We start from the raw sequence: 18407 nt of genomic DNA on the forward strand, positions 1-18407 counted from the left end.
TTGGAAAACGTGAAAATTGAGGTATCTTTATCTTACGAATGGGTTATCGGATCTTAATGAAACTTGATATATAAAAATATCGAATGTCTCAGATGCTCCATTTTCAATTCGAATTGGATCCGGGGGACATAGGGGGTTGGAGGGAAAAACAGAAATCTTGTAAACCGGAAATCTTGGATAATGCTTAGAGTGAAGAGATCGGGATGAAACTTGGTGGGAAGAATAAACACAAGTCCTAGATACGTGATTGACACAACCAGACTGAATACGCTCTCTTTTGGGGAGTTGGGGGGGTTGTTAATTCGGAAAAATTCGAAAAATGAGGTATTTTTAACCTAAGAATGGGTGACCAGATCTTGATGAAATTTGATATTTGGAAGGTACTCATGTCTCAGAGCTCTTATTTTAAATCTTGACCAGATCTGGTGACATTGGGGGAGTTGGAGGGGGAAACCGGAAATCCTGGAAAACCATTAGAGCAGAGACTTCGGGATGAAACTTGGTGGGTAGAATAAGCAAATGTCGTAGATACGTGATTGACGTAACCGGACTGGATCCGCTCTCTTTGGGGGATTCAGGAGGGAGGGGGTCCAGTGCTTTGGCGAGTTCGGTGCTATTGGACGCACTAGGACGATGAAAATTGGTAGGCGTGTCAGGGACCTCCAAAAATTGATTTGATAAAGTCGTTATCCCCGATTCGACCATTTAGTGGGCTGAAGGGAGAGGAAAAATTAGAAAAAATGAGGTATTTTTAGCTTACGAGTGGGTGATCAGATCTTAATGAATTTTGATATTTAGAAGGACCTCATGTCTCAGAGCTCTTATTTTAAATCCCAACTTGCATTAAGCCTCTGATTTTTCTTTTAATTTAATCTATTGATTCTTAGAATTTCGCTAGAGTTCATGCCATATTAGCCCTTGGCTTTTGGCTCTCCCGTCCTCGTCACAAGTGCCATATGAGCTCTTAGCTCTTGTTGTATTAATAAAAACTTGTGAAAGATCTATACAGCACGAAAATGTATCAAATGGAATGCAATTTTAAAATGAAGTTATCTTTTTTTTTTTCTAAGAAGTTTACTTTAAGGGCTCTGGTGGTTTCCTTTTGTCTGTTGTTTAAACTATTTTGTAGGCTGGAACAACTATTTTTTTTCTGGAGTAATTTTGATTAAATTTGAATAATGCAAATACTTTTGCACATAGAGGAGAAAAATGGAATACCCTTTTATCTTGCTCCCCGAAATACGTCTGAAGAGCCCCCTATTGGAAAACACTAAAAAATAGTGCGGCTAAGTGCAAATTTTCCGATGTTGTTCCCCGCCTCCTCAAAAATCGGATCCGTATGAATTTATGCTAATACACCTCTAACTTATAGCTTAAATGAGACTATATGTATAAAAATCTATCGTTCTTTATCATTTTTACCTCAAACTTATTCTATTATCATCTTTCCATACCATGATCCATGAATTCTCAGGAAAAATTCCCCTGTCACTTGCCCCAGAAAAAAGGAATAACGTCAAATCACTCAAAAATCTTTAGAATAAATACTGCATATTTAATTTTGAATATCTGAATAACTAAATATCAATATTTTGTAACAAATAAGATACTTTCATTTGGAAACATAGTGATTTAAACGGTAACCCATTTCAATTATCTGGGATGAATATTGATGAACGATTACATGGAAAGATCATGTGAGGGCATTTTCCATTAAATTTCCCAAGGGACTGGTATTCTAAATAGACTAAAGCAGTTTATTCCTCATGAAGCACTTAAAACTTTATATTCTACCCTTGCTTCTTCATGTCTAGAGTATGGATGCGCTCTTTGGTCTAATTTATTTAATTATAATGCACGTAAAATTCAAGTAATACAAAATTGGGCAGTAAAAACTCTTTTTTCATACAAATACTCAATACTAGTAATTCATTGAGTCAAATACTACTAATTCATTCCGCCTGGCAAAAGTTCTGAATGTTTCTAAAATATATATACTCTGAGACGAAACTATAACACTTCAAAATAGGAATGAAACCTCTTAATTGACAGTGAAACAAATATTTACTGCTGATGACAGACACTGTATATGTGTCCGAAATATCCAGTTAAAAAAATTTACATTTGTTTCACCGTCAATTAAAAGGTTTCATCCCTGTTTACTCATATCAGAAATGCACCACAGCCATAGAGGTGCACTTTCATTACAACATGTTGGTGTTGAGGTGTGGAACATGTTGCCCAACTATATAAAGGAACAAGTTTCGCCAAGTTCGTTCCGAAAATTAAAAAAAAAAGTATCCTATTGAGTAGATAAAAGTTGTTTGTTTCGTTTTTCCGTTTAATGCTATATGAATAAGCTATATGCGACAATCTTGTGAAGTGATTTATTTCATTTCGTATCCGGAATACTATTATAGAATAGAATAGAATAGAATTTGATTTATTGGCTAAAATAGCACACAAGCTAGCATAAGCATGTCAGAACAATTATAATTACAATGATAAAATAAATGTTAAGGGATAAACATAGTTACAAAGTTAAATCAATTATTAAAATGCGAAACAAAATAGGGAACGAAAGAGTTTTTGTACCTCATTGTCAACATTTGGGGACACAAGTCAAGTTGAGTATTTGGAGCTCTACGAGCATTAAGTCTTGTATTGGGAAGGATTGGGGGGTTTTCTTTGAAGGGGGGAAGAAGACGTCGATGATAGTCAGAACTAAGGCACTTGTGCCCGAAGTTCATGGTAAGGAAGTGACGTCGTGATTCCAATGTAGTGAGTTCAAGTCTAGCCAAACCTTCATCATAAGTAGTATAGGACGTCCCCAGTATAATTTTTATAGCTCTTTTTTGAATGCTTTCAATTTTAGAACATTGGGATTTGGTCAGTCCAGGGTGCCAGACAGGGCAAGCATATTCAAGACAAGGTCTTATATAAGAACAATAAATTATTTTAAGGTTCTGGATTGATATGGAGAACCGTTTAAGAAGGGAGAAAGATCTAAGGAGAAAACCACCTGTTTTAAATAAGTGAAAAGAGTGAGATTTCCATTTAAGGTCATTGTCCAAGTGCACACCAAGTAGCTTAACCATGTTTAAATTTGGGATGCAAAGGTAATTATTTATTGGGGGTATATTTTTTAAAAAGGAGAATAGCATTAAACTGCTTTCCGGTATGCTCAGATTGAGTTTAACATCGGCAAGATCATTCTTTAAGTTGTTAATGAGTGAGTCAAGTTTAACGCCCAAAGTGTTTGAGGTTTGACAAAGGTTAAGTAATGTCAAATCATCCGCAAATTTAAAAGTGTTGTCAAAGTTTGGTAAAACATTGTTAAAAACAATTAAGAATGCTAAAGGACCCAATTTAGTCCCTTTGGGTGCTCCACAGGAAATCGAGGTAAAACCTGATGAATCTCCGTTAGGGAGGAGTACACATTGCTCACGACCAGATAAAAAACTAGCTACTATACGTAAAACAAAATCTCTGACACCTAAAGCCCTTGCATTATCAATAACTGTCTGATGATCCAAGTTGTCAAAGGCTTTACTAATATCAGCAAAACAGCCTCAACGTAGGAACTACTTAACTCAAGATGTTTGAAAACAGTGTCAAGTATATAACATAAACAATGGGTGGTGCTATGATTCGGCCTAAAGCCAAACTGATTTGGGTTAATTTTATCTTGAATATCATCAAAGAGGAAATTGTAAATAAAACTTTCAAAAATTTTAGAGAAAATAGAGGTTTTTGATATTGGTCTTAAGTTAGAGGGGACTCTTGGGGTCTTGTTTTTCGGTATAGGCGATATAATAGCTCGTTTAAAACACACTGGAAAAATACCATTTACAAAACATTGGTTAAAAATTGCAGTTAGAGGTACACTTAAATAATGGACACATTTCACAATCAATTTGGTAGGGATATCACCTGGGTAAACTGACTTATTTGTATCAAGATTTTCGAGTTTAAGCTGGGTCTGATGTATTCCAATCACAGGAATGTCACTCACTGCACTGTTGGCCGGCATATTTTGGAGTGGCGGGTGAGTTTTACAAGTTGAAGTAAAATAATCGTTTATGATGTCTGCACTCACTGGGTTGCCATTGCTATCCAGTAAGAGAAACTTAGAAGAGACCTTTCCCATGAGATCTTGGATACATTTGTGGAAATTCTTAGGGTTAGAATACAGTAACTTATTGAGCACGTGAGCACCATGCTCTTTTCTTGCTTTACGAATTTCACTAATAACAATGTTTCGAAGTTTTCGAGATTCCTGGAAAAATCCTTCCTTAAAGAGTCTATCACGTTCATTTATTAGGCACAAAATTTTTTTATTTATCCATGGTTTACAATTGGATTTGTAATTGACTTTTTTCACTGGAAAGGTGTCACAGTATAACTGGAAAAGTTCAGCTGAAATTTTAGAAGCCATTTCATCACCATTGGTAAGACATAGGATATTGGCCCAGGATTTGGAGCTAAGTTTTACTTTGAAATGGGCAATCTTCTCGTCAGTAATGGGTCTATATGAATAACTGATCAATGGTTTAGGGGGAAAGGATGATAAAGGGGTCCAAAAGATGCATAGATGGTCACTTGCCCCTAATGGAGGGGCTATTTTCGGGGCACAGTAGTAATCTTCAATGTTGGTAAAAATCAAGTCTAGGGTTTTATCACTGCGTGTAGGTGACTTGACTACCTGGTCAAGACTAAGAGCAGCGCTAAGCCACTTTTGGTCTAGCTCATTAAAATCACCACATAATGTAATTGCAGCATAGGGGTACTTGTGGCGAATTCTTTCAGTATAAAGTTGCAGATATGCCGTCAGCTCCTTCTTAAATCCACTACGGGGAGGGTAATAAATAATACAAAAAATCATGCATGATACGTCTTTTGGGAGGTTTTTGGGTCTGGTCCAGAGCCATAAAACTTCAGTTTTGGAGTTGTTCTCTATTTCAGAAAAAGATAGAATGCGATTTGGGAGGGTACACTTACAAAAAAAGCAACTCCTCCACCATGAGATAGAGGAATACCATCTTTGTCCAATCTGGGCTTAAAATGGGAGTCATAATTAGGAATCGAGCAAGAATCTTCTGTAGCAGACCATGTTTCTGTAAGGCAAGCAATATCAATCTGGTTTTCGCCAAGAATAATTTGTAGTTCCTCCGTTTTATTTACTAGTGACCTTACATTCGCAAGAAGGATTCTAGGAAATGAGTAGGAGTGACGTATCGTACCAGGGTTATTGGCAAACAGCCGGGTTTACTTTCCCTTTGTCAGCAATAGAGCTGCTGCTCATGGTCTTATGCTCAATTAGTTTTTTGGTCCTCTTGAGAGAGGTTCACTAATACTACCAGCTGTTCTAAACCGTTTGGGTACATCATTGCGAAAGAATGTTTGAAGGCTTTTTCTTTTCACATAAGACATTTGCACAATCTATCTTTTCAGAGCAATTTCTGATTCTGGCAGCTGAATTAGAAGGGGCTGGTATCTTGAAACAGAGTTCTGAGTGGTTGGTAATTTCTCCCCCAGCCTGGTTGCCTTTAATATTGTTGGCACTGGAAGTTGAAGCTGCTTTTGAATTATTTGCTTCACTTGAGTTACATCATCAACTCCTTCTTGTTCCGGTAAATTTTTTACAATAATATTCATTTTTCTCCGTTGTGCTTCATGATGGCAGAAGGTTTCTTCCCTTACAATTTCTCGTATCTCATCAGTCTGCTGGGAAGTCTGGGTGTATTTTTTTTCAATTTTCTGCAACCGAGAGTTAAGGTCCAGAAATGCACCATCTACATATTTATGCGTTTCTTCATAGCTAGGCTTCTGGGCAAGCTCAGTTCGTAGCAGAGCTATTTCAGATGAAATCTGTCGGACTGAAATATCAATTCTTGTAATCAAATCATACAGCACCTGGGACTCAGCAGAGAGTTTGGGTATCGGTCTACCAGGTGAAGTAGATGGGGGGTTTGGGTCCTTTCTCGAATCAACTGGGTCCCCATCCACTGTCTGGATATGTCCAAATATATAGAAAAATTGATTTCGCTAATCTTGTTCATTTTATTGAGTAGATGAAAAAAAGATTCTTATATTTTGGTGGTGTTTAGTTTTTGTTTGTTTGTTGTTTGTTTAGTTTTCCTGTTTAATGATATTAGAAACGGGATATTTTGTTTGATGATATTTTTGTCAAATTTTTTGTGATATTTTTGTCTGATGATTGGTTTCTCAAATCCCCGCATTGGCTGTTTATAACCTCTGGCATGTTGGCAGTACAGGAATAACTCCATGTACTGTTTGTTTTGTTTTTTTTGTTTTTTTTTTTTTGTCAATAATTCAAATCAAAATCAAATCAAAATAATCACAGACAGTCTGCTAAGAATACTTCTTCAATCAGATATTTTCAGAAAAAAATAGAAAACTTTTCGAGAGATATCTGTTGCAAAAGTTAAATTGCTTTAATTTCGATATTTTGACATCCTTCCTTCGACCAACTATTGCTACTACTTTGTACAGCCCTAAGATAGACAAAAAACCAGTAACACAGTACGATTAACATACCTATAAGGGACTATTAGATACTAGGGGATACTAGGTATATTAGATACCTATAAGGGGATTTGGAATTTGGAAAATTGATTCGTGGCAAAGAAGAACCTAAGTTTGAAGCACCCTGGTGCCACTAACATTGTCATAAAAAGAAGTGCTACAAGTCGATAGAAGCTGATTGGTTCAGCCAGTATTTTTTGACAAAAAATCTACCTGGTCGACTTTGACTTAAATAGTTGTATTTTTTTTTTTTTTTTTTTTTTTTTTTTTTTTTTTTTTTTTTTTTTTTTTTTTTTTTTTTTTTTTTTTACTAAAAAGAAAATAGTTTGGACAATGCCTACATTCTTTCTTCGTGTATATTTTATGTATGTATTGTTTTACGCACAGAAAAATTTCAGGAAATCCCCATCCTCCCCTTCTCTCTATTTCTCGAAAAAAATTTGGTGCACGGCCTTGGTTATTTAAATATTTAATTGAGTTTTTAATCACATGCAACTTTGTGGTGAATTATTTTTGATAAGATGCTTCTGTTTTCGGCTTAAAGATAGTTTTTATCTCCACGAGCAATGAACCTTATTGGATTTTTCTTTCGTCCGATTCGTAGTCAACGAGTTGTTTGACCAGGATTTGATTAACGCCCGGCGGATGATAAAATGACTAAATGTAATGCCTTTTGTTAATACTTTTTTGTTCTATTTTTTTGCTGTTATGTTTTTCACAAAATCTACCCATTATCTCGTGTTTATTTTAGATATGTAGAATTTTATATAGAAAAATTACAGCCAATCCTCACCCCTCTCTCCCTCCATAGTGCTCCCAGAAACTGAGGTGTGCGCCCCTGCCTGTTCAAATTCTGATAGAGTCTTTGATCAAGTGCAACTTCGTGATGAATTATTTTTCATTTAACGAACACTATATCTGTTTCTCGTGCTTGTAAATTGTCACTTGCTCCAAGACCAATGAACCTTATAGAATTTTTTGCTTTTCCCAATTTTGTAGTTTTCTTGGCATTGACTTGAAACACACTATGTGGTTTAATGTCTCGTGGTTTAGTGTGTAAGATGAATGACAAAAAGATTAAATTTTTCAAAAAAAAATTTGATACTGTTTTTTTTTTTTTTTTTTTTTTTTTTTTTGCTGTTCAGTTTTTAATTTGAAATGCCTCGATTATTGGGGAAAATAAAGGTGAGGAATTATATTCAACTGGCTTATTTGATATTATTATCTGCGGATTTTGGTTATCTCATGTTTCTCAAAATATAGGTGTGGTAATCGTTTCTTGGATATTTTTTTTTAATTCATATCCACTTAGCAAGCCAAAGAAAAGAAAAAAAGTCACGTACGCCTGAATATTCTAGCATATAATACCCCCTATAATCAAACAGTTTTCACCTTCATCACCTGAAACCAATTAAACCCCTTTTTAGTCTAAAAATACATGACAAATAATTTAGCGACTAACCCGGACTGCTAGCACTTGCTCGATACTCAATTAGGTACTCCGAATATCGGTACTCAGTAATATCGTATATAGGGATCGATACTAAAACAAATGAAATCGTAAAGAAGAGAGAGAAATGAGGATAAAAATAGCCAGTGAAAAATTGAAGCAAACTATGCAAATATTTAAGTCAAGACCTCTGCTTGACCATCTTCAGTGTACAATAATAATAAAAAAAATACAGATATAAGTCCAAAGGATAATATAAAAATACTTTGGAAAAAAGTCCTTTGGACTTTATAAGTCCTTTGGAATTCGTCTGTTTTTTTTATTTTTTTGTTTTTTTTCTGCCCTGAAGATGGTCAAGCAGAGGTCGCGAGAAAAAAATTTGCATCGTTCTCTGTGAATTTTCACTGCGTGTTATTGTCCTCGTTTCTCTCTTCTTTACGATTTTTTCGTTTTGTCGTGATTAGCCAGTGTGGTCTCCACATTGGTAAATTATTTAGGATCGACACCAAAAGTATCGATACACAAATACTACCTGTACTACGAAAGTCGTTTCTACATAGTCTGTAATGCGGTGACTTGATTTACCGATGCCGTAGTAAAGTCTGTTTTAGTTGGAGTACGAAGGGATTGCACGCCTGGTCGCTTGATATGGTGGGGGTGGGGGTAGGTTGCTGGGTGGGATGGGGTTGAGTTGTGTGTTGATGATTGGTGAAGAGTAAATTTATTATTTTATTTTATAATAAGATTATTGTTATTTTGATTTGATTTAATCAAATAATAAATATATAGCCAGTAGTTATCTGGACTTTTGCACGACCCCAAATCCTCATAGGTTTTTTTTAGTGGGAAAGTTTTGTTTATTTTATTTGATTTTTTGTGATTGTTAAAAAGTGAATGTCAAAGTTGTTGTTTTTTGTTGTATTAATAAAGATTTATCACTACTAGAAAGAACTAAAGAATTTCGCTGTGCAGAAAAAAAAAGTCAAAAACCTCTGAAACTGCTGATACCAATCCTGATTGTTTGACAAAATTTCTTTTCGGTTTCTCTGTGCTTTACCTAAACAAGCTCCATCTCCTCTTTAAAAAGAAATCAAATGAAGAAAAAGTACCCCTATACAATGAAATAATTACCTTAATTTCAGGTTGTTACATTGGGCAGTCGTCATGAAGTAGAATTTAAAAAAATAAAAAAGATTGAACTTGAAGAAAGTAGAAACTGCAAAAATGATGAAGCAAAAGAAAATTTTGAAGCCATAGAGATGAATGAAGAAATGAAAGATCGTGCAGTTGGAGTTAATTGCATTAGTGAACTAGCCAAGACTATACTTTCTTGTGACGAAGTTGCGCAGAAATTTCTTTTAGCGCTGATCAGGTAAGTGATTCAGCTTTATTCTTTGAAACATACATATGTGTATGAGCGAAACAACTGAGTAAAGTCAAAATATCCTCACGCCAAGGCTGTACCCAGGGGGTAGTGGGTTCCCCCCCCCCTCCGAAATCTTTGTCCTACTCGTAAAAATGTGCCAAAAATTAATAGTTTTTTGTATATCCATTGAAATAATAAAAAAGAACTACCCCCTCCCTCTCCCCCTAAATTTTGAAAATAACTGTTTTCTATCTTAATTTTTAAAATGAAAAAACGATCCTTGCCCTTACCTCCCTCCACATTTTTGTGAATTGACACTCCTGGTTACAAAACAATCCAGCAACAGGGCATTAAATGTTCTACTCGAGGTTGGTAAGATGTTTGTCTAGGAAGATAGGCTGTTTTTTTTGGGGGGGGGGGCCTAACACTAACTGCTTTGTTCATTATTCAATTTATGCAAAATAAAATGTCTTATTCTGATGGTTGTTAGAACTCTTACTCTGTTCTTAGTCATCTAGATTAATAAAAAAAAAAATATTCAGAAGCAAAGTTAAGAAATCGTACTCTAAATGGTTTAGCCCATTATTCAATTTATTAGAGACAGTACTTCTTACTGTGAGGGCTTATAGATAAGAAGGTATAGTTTACCATTGCCCCTCTTTATTTTTGTTTTGTTTTAACCTTTCTTTTAACGTTTAACATGAATCATACTTATACGTCATTCTAGTTTTTGCTACTCCTTCGTTATAGTATGGAAACTGCGAGAATACGATTTTGATTTTATTTGTTTAATTTTCAAGATTAATGACATACCGTAGTCATAGACGGTGCTGTGAAATTTGGTATAAGAAAAATTCCCACTTTTGTGACTGACTGGCTAAAATGGCGTGGTATTGCTTGTGAATGTTTCAACGGTTCAGTAAACGCTTTTATTATCACATCTCTAACTCTGTTGTGCTTTTGAAGCACTCATTCACCAACCACCCCTCCCTCCTCTAACAAAATATCCCTCAAGCTTATAACCCTTCTCTGCTACTTCCCACGTTTCCTGTCATTAAAACGATAGGATAATAAGTTCAAAAACAGGTTTCTTCTATAATCAAGTTAGATATCTTCTTGAAATGAAGCAGACGTTATAGACACTACAGTATAGGTGATTCAAATGCAAGAATACTCAATTTTGTTCGCGCTCACCAACTCGCTCCTCCCCCAACTCCATCTTCACCTTCTCCGTGAGAAAATTTATATAGTCAAGAATAGTAATGTGACTTGCCAATTCCTATCTAATATATAAAATAAATATTGTATAAAATGATATATATATATATATATATATATATATATATATATATATATATATATATATATATATATATATATATATATATATATATATATATGTATATATATAAGTTGTTTGTTTGTGTGTCTGTCGACTAACGTCATATTTGTGCGTCGACTGACGTCATGTTTGTCGACTGACGAAATTACAGACCGGGACACAAATGACGACCGGGACACCGGGACATAGGGAATATAAATGACGACCGGGACGCTCAAAGAGAAATTAGAGACTGGGACACTGGGACACAAATGACGACCGGGATACTGGGAATATAAATGACGACCGGGACACAGGGACACAACTACAACGGGGGCACAGGGGGATATATAAATGACGACGGGGACACAGGGAATGTTCGATTAGCAATCACCATCAACAAAGCTCAAGGGCAATCATTAGAATAATGAGGTATAGATCTGAATACGGATTGTTTTTCCCATGGACAATTTTATGTTGCATGTTCAAGAGTCGGTAAACCTGACAATCTATTTATATGCACAGACAATGGGACATCGAAGAATGTTGTATATTTGCAAGTTTTACGTAGTTAAAAACATGTATATATATATCTTATCTATATTCACAGGTGTGGTACAGGGACACAACTACAATGGCGCGTAACGACTTAAGCGTGCGGGGGAACTTTGGGGGTGCGAAGCGCCCCCACCAACTAGGTGTTGGGGTACAGCTAGTATATATATATATATATATATATATATATATATATATATATATATATATATATATATATATATATATATATATATATATATATATACGCTTTTATATAATGTGTTTGATTGTTTGACGTAGTTTTTTTTTTAGGGCGATAGCATGGCCTGATTCATCACCCTGTCGTCTTGCTGCGGAAGGACTTTCAAAAATTATTGAATTCATGCAAGTGCATGTGCCAGGTGTGTTTATTTTCTCTTTTTTTTGCATTTTGGTGCCCGGGCGATATAATCATTTATGGTGATACAATCGAAATTACCCACGGCTACAATTATATATCCCGTGCGTTATTTCTCGAGCTGAACAGTTTTCGATTTGAAAGCATAGTAGTTTTTTTGACAAATCTGAGCTAAGATATAAAGTAGAATTTTTTAAATTAGAAAAGATAGAAGCTTAGTATAACAGTTTCCTTATCTTCAATATTAAGGTATTCATTCCGTTAAAACAAGCCTTTTTTGTGATTGGACAGTAACAACTTACACCAAAAGACCAAATTACATATATCACTGGGTTCATTAGTCTCAGATCTATACATTCAGCGAGCCAGAGTTATAATATCACCTAGGCGTTTTCTTAGATGATTTCAAACTAGGGGGCAGGGATTTTGAAGATGCCTTTTTTGTTTTTCTTCGTTTAAACAGTCAAAAAAAGATTCACCTGCCCCCTACTTAGACTTGCTTCAAAATAGGAAAATAGTTATTTTCAAAGATTTTTAACTTATTTTAATGTAATTTTTGTACGAAAAACCCTATGTATCAAGTTTTAAAAAATTAATTTGCCAACTGAATAGAACTGAATCTGGGACGTTAACTAAATTTTTGTCTTTTTTTTTCTTTTGTCTTCCATTTCTGTCTAAACTTTTGACATATTAAGGAGATCAGAAATAAAAAATAGGAGATCAGAAATAAAACATACATAAACAAGCATAGGGACCAAGGCCATATCCAGGGGTCTTAAGAGGTTTAAACCCCTCCCCCTTCTCCTGAAATTTTTGTCCGACTCGTAAAAACGTAACAAATGTGAATATAAACTTATTTTTGATGCGTTTTTGAAAGTTTGTTTGTACACCCCCTCCCCTGAAAAAAAATCCTGGATATGGTCTTGACAGGAACGTAAACCTTGATTTGACAAAAAAAAATGTATAAAGACTGGTAACAAATTATTGCTAATGCAAGCAATTTCTGGTCATTTCACTCTTCCCCTTTCTGTAGTACAAATATAACGTTAAATTCAAGGAACATCCCATTCTTTTCATAAAATTTGGCTTTTTATTGACAGTTATAACCGGGTGGTAGCTTAAGTTTAATGCTTTATACCATAGAGAGATATGAACGCTAATTTTGCATTTTGTTATTTTTTCGCTTTTTATTTATTTTTATTTGTTTCGCTATTTTGGCTTACTGCAGTGGTGCTGTATAATAATAACACTAATAAATAGTATTGAAAGAGTCTTTAGCCGTATGCTAAAACGTATCGAAAATACAACGTAAACAAAATACAATTAAATAAAACAAAACTGTAAATGAAGATAAAATGAAGGTTTAAGGGTAAGATGGCGACGTGTTACAGAACGTCTTACGGCTTACGGTGTAAAACGTCTTTACGCAAAGTCTTGCGGTTTACGGTGCAAACCATCTTACAGAAGGATTTACTGTATGTAAGACGACTATTTTCTTGAGATTAATGTTAAAACTACCAAGGTAATTTTATAATTTGGTTACGTTTAAGTTAAAATAGTTAGAATTAGTGCTTTATTTCTCACTTGAACACTCCCCCCTTAAATTTAAAAGTGACTGAGGTCTCGCATTTTGTAATATAATGCCTTTTAGACTAGGTTAAATAAAAAAAAAGAGTAGGATATCTGATTGGTCTGAGCACCTCACCAACCGATTCATTGGTAAAAATAAACCTGTCGTATTACAAAAAAGGATGGGTGATTGGTTTGTGCACCTCACCAACTAATTCATTGGTAAAAAATTCTAGGTGAATGTTAATGTGAATGCTAAAACCACCAAGGTAACTTTATAATTTGGTTACGTTTAAGTTAAAATAATTAGAATTACATCTTCATTTCTCACTTGAAACCTCCCCCTCCTTCAAGTTGAAAGTGGTTGAGGTCTCACATTTTGTAGTATAATGCCTTTGAGACTAGGTTAAATAAAAAAAGGATATCTGATTGGTTTGAGCACCTCACCAACTGATTCATTGGTAAAAAAAAAAAACATAGGTCGTATAAAAAGAGGACCTCTGATTGGTTTGAGCACCTCACCAACTGATTCATTGGTAAAAAATAAGCATAGGTCATATTAAAAAAAAAGGACATGTGATTGGTTTGAGCACCTTTCCAACTGATTCACTGGTTAAAATACACATAGGTCTTATCTTTGAATAAAGAACGTGAAAAATGTACGAGATGTGTGACTAAAGCGATGGGTGGAATTGACAAATGATCTATCTATCTCTTGGTTTACAAAAAAGGCAGGAAATTTAACTTGCGAACCTAGAACTACTTCTGGGCAAATGTTTCTGTATTTTCCAAGTCACATTAGTAGACCATTTATTATCTATATACAAATTGCTCTTGATTTATTCTTGATTTCTTTTTTTTTACGTTAAATGTGCACGTTATTACTTATGTTTCTATTATATCTTTATACATATTATTTTTATATTATGATGAAATATGAATTTACTTTTTAATATTATATTTCTTCTACTAAAGAAAAATATCTTGGTGTGTTTTTTTATGTATATATTTGTACTGTTTTTCTGGTTAGTTTCATATCACTTTTATGTTTTAATTTCAGTTTTTAATTTTATTTTATTATAAATCTTGTTATCAATATTTTTCTGTATGCTAGTCTGTCTATTTTAATTGGACTATCTGGCAAAAAAATATAAATTCTTTACGCATGCTTTACCCTTGTTTATGAATGTAGTTTTACCAGCATAGCTTGAATAGCTTGAATCGCTCAAAATAACTGCTACACTTTTTTTAATTCAAAGATATATATTTAAGCGGTGTTGAAAATGGGCGCTGAGGGGACAGTTCTGCTCTTTTGTCGAAAGGTTTTACATTTAAAATATTTGTTTCACTGAGCGAGGGAGGCAGGGAATTTTGGCCCGATATGAAGATCATCGAAACATTATCGTATCGAAACAAGTCATATATGACAGAGTATGATAGCCTTAACCTGAAAATTGCCTACTATATTTTTTATGAAGAGCCCGTTAGTTGGGGGGCCGTTGCACAATTACCTTGATAATTTCATAAAAACAGATTTTATTCAAGAAGGTTACAAAATGTGTATAGAATAAGGACCCTGCAAGGTCTTAATCTAGCACTGGACCTTCACGGTAGAAAATAAAACCATTTTCTACATGTTTTATTTTAATCGTTTATATTCGCTTTTTTTAAAACTTTCCAATATAAATTCTTTTGCTTTCTAATAAATTTTTTGTACCCCTAAGAAAGTGGAGTCCTCTGGAGAACTAGTACATTGTTTGAAGTTTCTAAAGTTGACAATTCACTTTTAAAGGTTTTCATTTTTTATAGCCTTATCAGGTTTGGTTTTACTTCAGCTCAACGACTAAGTGTGCTTCTTGGTATTGAGGATTACAATGATATGACATTTAATGAAGATGGTGGACACTGGGATTGGTGAGAGCCAATGTAGAGTCCTTGGGACAGATTTTTTAGTGTCTCTTTTTTCTTAAAAGGTAATAAAAATGTATGAAAAATGGATATAAAGACCTACATATTTTTAAAGATTGAAATCTCTCTTAAGTCCTCTTAAAAAAAAAATTCCTGACTGCTCCCTAGCAGTTAATAGTATTCTATGATAATGCAAGATAGCACCATCGGCTTTGATCTCTCTCTGTTTCTATTAACGACTTCACTTTATGGGCTTGATGTCAGTGATGAACACGGTAAAGAGACGATGGCTACCGAGGCCATTGAGAGTTAAGTAGAGACAAATTTATGTTGGTGCTTTCTTTCTAAAACTGCCAGAAGCCTCTTGTGGAAACTTCTAGGGAAAAAGAACGCGTGAAAATGGGCAACAAGAAGTTTAACAAATTGAGAAAAGAAAAGTTGCCTCGACTGCTCCCTTACTTTATAATAATTCTACTCTTTAATTCTAGATGGCGCCATCGGCTTCGATCTTGCTTTGTCTCTGTTAACAAGTTCGCTTCATGGCCTTGAAGTTAATGGTGAACACGAAACTGAAAGGAATGCCCTTCTAAATCTTTGTCAAAAAATTTTGAACTGCTGTCTGAAGGCATATCCAAACCTGATTGAAGTAGGTCATAGTTTTTTTTTTCTTTTCTTTTTTTTCGTATACATTTTGTTTTTCCACCTAATTATTATATATAATAAGATGTGTAAGGGCCTTCATTTTGATGGTAAAAAAGTGACCCAGTGACAGAATTATTTTGTTAATAATACTATATAAAGAAGTTTACCGCATAATAGGAGTCTCGGTACCTGCAATACCTCATCACTAGAAAATAACCTTGTTTTAGTGCCAAGTTCAACGCATTGTAGCCCGCAGTCGAGATTTAATGAAGTGACCCAAAATTTGAATTCTGTGAATGCAGGTCAGGTTACACAGCGACCTTGTAAATTCAGTACGCTATGTAAATTTTTTTAGAGTGGCTTTTGTAAACGGAAAAAGAAGTGCAAATTTTTACATGTGTGTCGTAATTTTAGGTCGAAAAGTTGTAGAAATAGCAACTGCTCTGTTGATCATGTAGATTTGTGTAGTATTTTAACTTGTGTTGACAGAACTTGTAGTTTTGCCCACGTTTCCATACCAAGGCAAGAGTTCTCTTCCCGGACTAGGCTAGTTCACGATAAACCTGCGAGTCGTTGCCTGATTGAACCTTTGCCTTATTCCCATCCAAAAAACTTCGCAAGGTGGCGTTCAATGACTGACCCCCTAGTCGGTTTTCTCCGATTATTCCCCTAGAACCCCGAAAATAAAAAATAAAACAGTTTCTTCTTCCTTTGGTTCAAGATATCACTTTTCAAATTTCTTCCTTTGTAATGCTGAGAGTCTCAACTTCGAGAAAATGACAGAACTGGCTATTACTTTGAATCTCACAAATTCCAACCTTGTTTTCCGTAACTGAAGTCCAGGCGCAACACCCTGACTCCCTGAAAGCTTCAGGCTACAAAAATTTTTTGAAACTGAGGCCAACCGATCACTCGCTTGGTAAGCGTGGTGGAGGACTTCGCTTGTTGTGCCGTGAGGAACTTAGATCAAGACTGATCACAATCCCCGGCATTGATGATTGTGATGAAATCATGTGGATAAGTATTAAACCGAAAGTACTCCCTCGTCCATTGTCTAGTATCCTAGTATGTAATTTTTATTGCTCCCCAGGTCAGCATGCGGGGATTCGACGAAAGTTCGTTGAAAAACTTCAAGCCAGTGCCGATTTTGTTCTCTCGAAACTCTCAAACACTGGGGTTTTACTCCTTGATGATGCCAATGAACTGAAACTCGAATATCTATGCAGAGGTCTACACCTAAAGCAAGTGGTATATACCCACAACCAAAGGAGGCTCCTCTTTAGATGTCATCTGTACTTACTTGCATAAGTTCTACAGTCAACCAGAAGCTTTACCACCGTTAGGAGGGAGCTACCATTATATTCTCAGAATGCAATCACTGGATCAAATGAAGGTCGAATACAAAGTCACGGAAACGCTGCATTACCCACTAACCGACAAAGGTATTCTCGGTTTCTGTTCCTCGATTTCTGAAGAGCGCTGGTCTGAGGTCCTAGCTACTCCTGATGTCAATTCTAAAGTTCAAATCTTTCGAAGGAAGCTGTCTGATAATTATGGAAAATCTTTTCTCGAAACGAAAATGGTGCTGAGGAGGGTCTCAATGGGGTTTGACTAATTATGCTCACCTCAGTTTTTTCGAAATTATATGAAAGCTTTCTGACTGATTGGCTCAAATCAAAAATTGAAGAACTTATTGACCCAAAACAATATGGTAATCAACTTAGCCTTTCCACTGCTCATTGTCTTGTAAGCTTACTGGATGCAATATACAAAAACTTAGAAAACCATGATGTTTGGCTAAATCTACTTCTAATAGACCTCCAAAACGCTTTTGGTCTGATTAATCACAATAATGTAGTTGAAAAACTCCTAAAATAATTTCATTTTAACCCAAACCTTGTTAGAATAATTGCGTCTTTCAATGTGTAAAGTAAAAAAGTGTCTATTCAGATCTCCTTCCAGTTCACTGTGGTGTGCCCCAGGGTACCCTCCTTGGCCCACTCCTGTTCCTGATTATGATAAATGGACTTGTTCCTGAATACGCTGATTGCTGGAAATTTGTCAACGGCATGTCCTTACTGGAAACATGCTTGAAAAATTTGAAGAGCTCAGCCATGGAAATCATGGGAGACATTTCCAGTGACGCTACAAAGGCCAACATGACTGTGAATGCCGGAAATTCAAATATCATGACTATCAGTTTCTTGAAGAGTACACCTTCATTCAAGTAACCAATCGCTCTGGAGATGCCCATCCAGCAGTTCAAACTCCTCGGTATCATTATCTCGAGCGATCTGAAGTGGGAGCTCCACGTTACTAACATCACAAAGCAAGCTAATTTGGCACTTTCTACGCTTAAAATTTTCTTCAAGTTTTCTTGCCCTGCATTCCGCCTTTTAAAAATTTATACAAGTTTCATTCGCCCCGTTCTTGAATATTCTTGTCCGGTTTGGCATTTTAGCTTAACTACTTCCCAATCTTATTCAATAAAGTCAGTCCAGAAGCGAACATTAAGAATTATCTATGGTCAAGGTAAACTCCCATATCACTTTCTTCTTAAGCATTTCCAGCTCACTACCCTATCAGAGAGAAGAACCCTCCTGTGTACCTGGTTTGGCAATAAAGCCATGACAAACCCCGTTTCCAAGATTTATTCCCCCCGCCCTTT

At 35.3% G+C, this 18407-nt stretch overlaps 1 protein-coding gene across 3 annotated transcripts in view; it reads left to right on the forward strand.

The window, feature by feature from the left end:
- LOC136036405 (exportin-5-like) overlaps positions 1-18407 on the forward strand; it is a 70406-nt gene that overhangs the window by 40513 nt on the left and 11486 nt on the right. For all 3 annotated transcript variants that reach the window (XM_065718613.1, XM_065718614.1, XM_065718616.1), the window contains 3 exons: positions 9142-9371; positions 11536-11624; positions 15586-15743. In XM_065718613.1, the coding sequence (XP_065574685.1) occupies positions 9142-9371; positions 11536-11624; positions 15586-15743 (477 nt within the window). The remainder of the gene's footprint in view (positions 1-9141; positions 9372-11535; positions 11625-15585; positions 15744-18407) is intronic.

The sequence above is a fragment of the Artemia franciscana genome, chromosome 15 (genome assembly GCF_032884065.1).
Source record: "Artemia franciscana chromosome 15, ASM3288406v1, whole genome shotgun sequence".
In the NCBI taxonomy this organism is placed as follows: Eukaryota; Metazoa; Arthropoda; class Branchiopoda; order Anostraca; family Artemiidae; genus Artemia; species Artemia franciscana.